The 7,402-nt window shown below is 36.5% G+C and overlaps 2 protein-coding genes across 6 annotated transcripts in view; both read left to right on the forward strand.

Annotated features, from left to right (window-relative positions):
* The window catches only part of LOC107685262 (sphingomyelin phosphodiesterase 4), an 18,014-nt gene extending 15,130 nt beyond the window's left edge, over positions 1-2,884 (forward strand). For all 5 annotated transcript variants that reach the window (XM_016481780.1, XM_016481781.1, XM_016481783.1 and 2 more), the window contains 3 exons: positions 1,834-1,965; positions 2,053-2,181; positions 2,317-2,884. In XM_016481780.1, coding sequence (XP_016337266.1) covers positions 1,834-1,965; positions 2,053-2,181; positions 2,317-2,640 — 585 coding nt within the window. In that variant the 3' untranslated portion in view covers positions 2,641-2,884. The remainder of the gene's footprint in view (positions 1-1,833; positions 1,966-2,052; positions 2,182-2,316) is intronic.
* A 367-nt stretch (positions 2,885-3,251) lies between these two features.
* The window catches only part of ccdc74b (coiled-coil domain containing 74B), a 5,663-nt gene continuing 1,512 nt past the window's right edge, over positions 3,252-7,402 (forward strand). Inside the window, exons 1-5 of the mRNA XM_016481795.1 lie at positions 3,252-3,416; positions 4,794-4,841; positions 4,945-5,062; positions 5,210-5,420; positions 5,489-5,589. Of these exons, the coding sequence (XP_016337281.1) occupies positions 3,302-3,416; positions 4,794-4,841; positions 4,945-5,062; positions 5,210-5,420; positions 5,489-5,589 (593 nt within the window). The 5' untranslated portion in view covers positions 3,252-3,301. The remainder of the gene's footprint in view (positions 3,417-4,793; positions 4,842-4,944; positions 5,063-5,209; positions 5,421-5,488; positions 5,590-7,402) is intronic.

Genomic DNA, 7,402 nt, shown 5'->3' on the forward strand with positions numbered 1-7,402 from the left:
TTTAGAACATTGATTTTGAAACTTGTGAATCCATTAGAATCGTTAGAAGACAGAATCGCGATTCATATATGAATAGATTTTTACGTGCACCTCTAGTTTTCTCTTCCTCTTCTCTAAAGCAGGGCAGCATGGCCTCGCCCCTTTTGCTGCCTTTTCCCGAGGGCGGGGTTTATCTGGGTTTGTGATGTCACGAACCCAGAAAGTAACTCGTTGTAGTCCCTACCAGCTGTTTTTGTAGGCATTAAACTGCCAGAATTTTAAAAGACGATATCTCGTTTGCATTGAACTTTCAGCTTTTTAACTTTGCAGATAATGTTTAAGCTCAAACAGCAACATTTAGACACTAACGTTAAAAAAGTGAAATCGCAATCAACCACCCCTTTAAAATGCTTTTGAAAGTCTCTTAAGTTCACCAAAGATGCAATTATTTGATCAAAAATACAATACAAATAGTAATGCAATAAAAATAGTAATATATAAATAATTAAAAATAATTTTGTATTTTAATATATTTTAAAATGTAATTTATTCCTGTGATGGCAAAGCTAATTTTTCAGCAGCCATTACTTCCAGTCTTCAGTGTCACATGGTCCTTCAGAAATCATTCTAATGCTCATTATCATTAAACAGTTTTTTTTTTTTTCAGTATTCTTTGATGAACAGAAAGAACAGCATTTATTTGAAATAGAAACATTAGAAATGTCTTTACTAGGGCTAGGCTTTGACACAAATTTCACGATTCGATTCTCATTCACAAGCTTTTGATTCGATTCAATATCCATTCATTTGGATACATTTCAGGTACAGTACATGCCAAATTTTCAAAGAAAAATTATCTCTCAACTAATGCTGTAAAATATACATGAGAGTCAGTTGGTAATACATTACTATAATATTTAAGGTTAAAATTGACTGATTTGTTAAAATTACACTTAATGAAGTTTTTAAAATAATTAAGTTACAATTACATATTTCTACTTCAATTCGTTATTTTAAATATAAACATAATGGTGGATGTCATAAAAACTTGATGAATTTATTCAAACATTAAATATTGAAGAACCGTAAAATTTATAATGAATTTTATATGGTGCATATATTTAGTAAAACGACCCTCTCTACAGTTTATTTTCTGACTATTATGTTCACCATATGTTTTTTCTGAGGTAAATGTGACTTTACATGACATTGTTTACAAGACGTTTACAAGGCGTCTTTGCTGGCTGAAACACTGACTGAGCGATTACATGAGACAGGATACGGATTGTCACGTTGTACTCTTTCTTTTAACTTGCCTTCGGGTGTGTAGTCATGTTTTATTTTGTGCTGAAACTGGTATTAATGTGGAGGAGATGATCAGTTCACGTGCACCTCGCGCTGCTGCGTCTGTACAGCGATCTGTCACTCCACATTAAACAGCGCCAAAACGGCGTTTATTGTTTAAATGCTGTCTGCAATACAATGGACAGAATTTGAAATCTGAGACTTTGTTTCGTATTAAAAGTACCAAGGCACAATGCTTATTGTTATTGCGATATATTGGATGGGAAGTGCCCTTCAACGTTCCGTCCATTAACTGAAAACAGGCTAGACTAATCGATTCTTGGGATTTAAGAATCGATATCGTTCCGTAAAAATGAGAATCGATTAATATCGAGATATCGATATTTTTTTACTTTACTGTCACTTTTGATCAATTTAATGCATCTTTGCTGGATTCATTTTCTTTCAAAAAAAAATAAAAAATCTTTCAGATCAGTATTTGAATGTTAATGTATATTTTAATATACATAGTTCACTTCTTCACCTTTAATTTAGCTTCATGTTGTACAGTTGAATGCAGGGCAGCTGTCTCAGCTGATAGGCAATGTGGCATCTGTAGACGACGAAGGGGCATCTAAACAACTGCCAGACTGCATCCCGAGTGAAAATGGGCTTTTATTAACAGACCTGGGCAGGTTGCAGGTGAGTTTTAGTGTGGCGATCTTCTTCAACATATTCATTTTGTGAGTCATACCAATATTACTACAAATTTGATTTCATATTTTACAGATCATCAATGGTCTTCGCAGATTTGAAATCGAATATCAAGGAGATCCAGAGCTTCAGCCTATCAGGAGCTACGAAAATGCTTTTTTGGTTCGACTGATGTTCCAGATCTCGTCCTTTATTAATGCAAGAGTAAGAATATTGCTTAGCCTAGAGTTTCATCCAAAATTAAACTTCATTATGGTTATTAATGTATGTGTTGATGCAACAATGATGCACATGCATTTCACTTCAATCAAATGTGACCATATTGGTTGTGTCCTATAGTTTGGAGACCACATGGAGGCGCTGTGTTCTCGACAGGACCTCCTGGGCAGTACAGGACGACACTACTTGAGAAGTTCCTCAAAAGTGGCAGAGCAATGGCGGAAGAGTCCGGTGACGCGGCAGATGAGGGAACGTCCTCAGCGAGCCCGTCTCAGCCTGCGGGTGTTGGCCAGCTATCGCACCCTCCTCATCCTCCTCCTGCTCTACATGCTGTTTGCACTACTGTCATTCAGTGTTCTCTCCAGCACTGGACTCATTCTCATCATCAGCTTTCTATATGAGCTCCTGTTGAACTTTCTTCATGAAAAACTAAAGACTCAGTAAATAAAGATTCATGATGCCTTTTTTATATATATTTTTTTAAATGTCAATACTAAACTTCTAGCAACCTGTTCTCCAAGGTGCATGAAGGTTTTTATATACAGTATTTGCACTGCAAGTGTATTGGTACATTTAATGACAAAAATTGAATGGGGAATGTCATATCTAATGCACAGTGTTTTTTTTTTAATCTGTGAGTGGTGGTTAATCCAGTTTTTCAGTCATTAAATAAATTTATAATGGTGTATTTTTTTTTGCCAATGTGACTGTCAGAACAATCCAAAGTTTGCACTTAACTCATTAAAAGGACATAATGAATGTCTAATTTGTGTACTGGATTTAGATTGCTATAGAAACACGGATGTTTAACAGGTCTCCAGGTAATTTTACACTGAGTGAATTATTGAATTGACTTAAATCTGTTATATCCCAGCAATATTAGAGAAAGTAGTGCTGTTACCATAGCAGCCACTACAATATTAAAAGTTCCAGTGGGAGAGGAGGAGTGGACAGTCATTGTAAACAAATACGCGTGACAACGTGTTAAGGCAGGTTTAAGATTTCGGGTAAAACACGAGTTATGACGCAACTTGGTAGTTATGCGTCATCCGCAAGCAGACGCATGTGACGTTAAAGTATCAGTGCGTGAAGCGAGGGAAGCGAAATGGATGCGCGCGTCGCTTCACTGCAGAGGAATATTGACTTCTTACAAAAGCAGCACAGAGAAACTCTGGAGAAATTACACGGTGAAATAGATAGTTTAAAACGGGAAAATAAAGGTACATGTATGTTACATTTCCTTCTACATGTTACAGAAATAATGTTTGGGCCTTTTAATGAACGACACTAATGGGGCAATTAGTGTTAGTGTGCTTCTATTAGTTGCTAACTAGTGTGCAACTATTATATATTTTTGTTGTGTTTTATAGAACGTATTTGTCCGTGCGCTTACAACAAACTTTATCATTCTTATTGTATTTTACGTAATTTAATTGAAAATGTTATACGATTAATTAATGTTGCCTGTTTTGCTGTTATAAGCTCTCTGCTTGCTTAAATGTATCAGTTAGGGAATAGTTCAACCCATTCTGTTATCATTTACTCACACTCATGTTGTTAAAACCTGTAGGATTTTCTTTCTTTTGAAATACAAATGAAATGTTAGGCGGAATGACGGATCAGTCTCCATTCACTTTCACTGTAAGGGAAGTTGCAATGAAAGTGAATGGAGACTGAGGCTGTAATCATCTCTTTTTTTTCTGCGAAAGAAAGTCATGCAGGCTTGGAGCAACACGAGGTTGAGTGAATAATGACAGAATGTGCATTTTCAGGTTTATTGAGGACGGGCGCCTGCTGCCAAGTGTATCAGAGCTGAAACTGTAGTGCAGGTTGCCTGGTGACGTCGAGTTGCTGAATGAGGAAAATGAAAGAATGGCGTTTGAAACCTCTGTGGGTGGCAAAGTATCAGATTACACAGACAAACGTTTTTGGTGTTTTGTTTCTGACTGTCAAAAGATTGGGATACCAGATGTAATGGTATTTTGCTTACAACAACCTGGAAGGAATGCACAAGAATTACAGTTTTGCTGATGGTAGGGAAGAACGGGGCTAGTTGTCACAAATGCGATATTTGAGTCAGTTGAGTTTTAGCTCTTGGGTTAACATACATGTCAGGTTGGGTTAAGTTGTCAAATGTTTCATTAGTTGTAATTTTTGTACCGTTCATTACTGTTTTCAGTTGGACAAAACAATAATTTGTTATTTTGTTTGATATTTTCAGTTTCATTATTTTTTTATATACTTAAAAGCCATTAAATACACCATAAGGTATTTTTTTTATATTGATATGCTTTTGAAAATGCCATAATTTTAAAATATAAATCAGCATCTTTAAAAGTTTTCCCATTGTAACCGCTTATCCCATATGATGGGGCACATTGTCACAAAAAGTGACTGTGTCCTGTGCATAAGTTGAAATAGTTCATTAGGTTTCTGGCTGTCAATGCTTCAAGAAATTAAGCTAATGATTTTCAAAATAAACCTATTCTGAGAAATATTCAACAAAGTAATCATGACACATACATACATTAAATTCGATACATCATTAATTAAACATCATTCTCCATTGTGTATTTTTTATGTAATTGTGGTTACAGAGTTGCAGTATAAGCTGATAATGGACCTTCCAAAGTCGAGCAGTAAAGGTTGAGTGACACTTCTGATCTCTCACATCTTCTCAAACAAAACCACTGTACACAATACAGATATATTGGGACATGTTTAACTTGCACCAAAATTCCATGACAGGATCCAGCCGTAGAATCTGTAAGCACCACACAGAGAGCAACAAGTTCCAGAGAGACAGAAGGAACTATTTGGAACAGACTTTGGAGGAAACCTGCTCACCACAAGCCACAGAGATTAGGTGCTTACAAAACTGCATATAAGATATTATTATTATTTAATATTATTTTAATTAGTAATTATTTTATATAATTATTATTCAATAATATTATTATTATAAAGAAGAAAGGGGATACATAGATTAGTAACATTCTTCTCATACCTACAGCAGTCATTTACAGTGTAGAGAAACCAGATCAAATTCCCTCACAGCCGACAGAACAGAAGCTCCTTCAGAAGCCAAAGCAGGGTTCATCACTTCTCTACAGCCTCTGATGATCCAGTGTAGTCCATCTCGGGCTCCTCGACCTCCCAGCCTACAGGAATGTGAGGTCATCATACGCCAGCTGTACAACGCTAACAGCCTGCAGTCCCAGGAGGTGAGATCATATATTTCTTAATGTCTCTCAATATATTATGTAATCCATTTTAATTTGTCGCCTCTCAGATCCTACGCGTGAAAGCTGTTCTCAAAGATATCGTATTCAACAAGAAAATAACTGCAGAGAATTACATTTTGACAAAGGCTTATCTTGCTGATGGTAAAAGGTAACTTCTTCATCACTACATTCCATTTTCGCATCTCAGAAAGCCTGACAAGACAATGTCCCAGTTATTTCACCATTTCCTTTGAGTTTATATATATACACTGAACAAAATTATAAACGCAACACTTTTGTTTTTACCCCCATTTGTCATGAGCTGAACTCAAAGATCTAAGACTTTTTCTATGTACACAAAAGGCCTATTTCTCTCAAATATTGTTCACAAATCTGTCTAAATCTGTGTTAGTGAGCACTTCTCCTTTGCCGAGATAATCCATCCACCTCACAGGTGTGGCATATCAAGATGCTGATTAGACAGCATGATTATTGCACAGGTGTTAATTTTGTTCAGTGTATATACATACACACACCACTAGTCCCATTATTTTCCCATGATGATTTTAGATATTATTGTAAACATGAATAAATATAATTTTGTATAATTATTTACTTTAAATTACAAACACAAAAAAATACGATATACATACAGTGGTGTGAAAAAGTGTTGGCCCCCTTCCTGATTTCTTATTTTTTTGCATGTTTGTCACACGGTGTGATAACCCACAGTTTTAACAGGGGGGCAAACACTTCTTCACACAGGGCCATGTAGTTTTGGATTTTGTTTTCCCTTAATAATAAAAACCTTCATTTAAAAACAGCATGTTGTGTTTACTTGTGTTATCTTTGACTAATATTTAAATTTGTTTGATGATCTGAAACATTAAGTGTGACAAACATGCAAAAAAATAAGAAATCAGGAAGGGGGCCAACACTTTTTCGCACCACTGTACTTTAAAATTTATATATTACATTATGGAAAAAAAGTTTCTGAGAATGACTCTACAAAATTTTCTGAGATACAGTCATGGCCAAAAGTTTTGGCAGTGACATAAATTTTGTGTTTTGCAAAGTTTGCTGCTTCAGTATTTGTAGGTTTTTTTTTTCACATGTTTCTATCGTATACTGAAAAACAATGATAAGCATATCATAAGTTGGCTTTTATTGGCAAAAAATATATATTAATATTAATATATATGTCAATATTTACAGTGTTGACCCTTGTTATTCATATCCTCTGCAATTCGCTCTGGCATGCTGGATATTAGCTTCTGGGCCAAATCCTGACTGATGGCGATCCCGATCCAGAGTTGATCACAATTTGTGGGCTTCTGCTTGTCCACTCGCCTTTTGAGGACTGACCACAGGATCTGTATGTGATTGAGAGCCGGGGAGTTGCCTGGCTACGGATCCAAAATTTCAATGTAATGATCTTCGAGCCACTTCTTTATCACTCTTGCTTTGTGACATGGTGCTCCATCATGCTGGAAAATGCACAGATCATCACCAAATTGCTCATGGATCATTGGAAGAAGTCGCTCTTTGATACCATTCTTTATTCATGGAAGTGTTTTTGGGCAGAATTATAAGAGAGCCCACTCCCTTTGTTGAAAAGCAACCCCACACATGGATGGTCTCAGGATGCTTCACTGTTGGCACGTCCCAGGACTCATGGTAGCATTCACCTTTTCTCTTCCGAACAATCGACTTTCCAGATGTCCCAAACAGTCGGAAGAGAGCTTCATCAGAGAAAATAACTTAGCACCAGTCTTCTGCTGTCCAATCCTTGTACTTCCTGCAGAATTTGTCTGTCCTTGATACGCTTTTCCTTGGAGAGAAGTGGCCTCTTTGCTGCCCTTCTTGATACCAGGCCGTTGTCCAAAAGTCTTAGCCTCACTGTCCTTGCAGATGCTCTCACACCAACCTACTGCCATTCCTGAGCAAGCTCTGCACTGCTGGTGACACGATTCCGTAGCTGA

The sequence above is a fragment of the Sinocyclocheilus anshuiensis genome, unplaced genomic scaffold (genome assembly GCF_001515605.1).
Source record: "Sinocyclocheilus anshuiensis isolate Anshui unplaced genomic scaffold, SAMN03320099.WGS_v1.1 scaffold950, whole genome shotgun sequence".
Lineage (NCBI taxonomy): Eukaryota > Metazoa > Chordata > Actinopteri > Cypriniformes > Cyprinidae > Sinocyclocheilus > Sinocyclocheilus anshuiensis.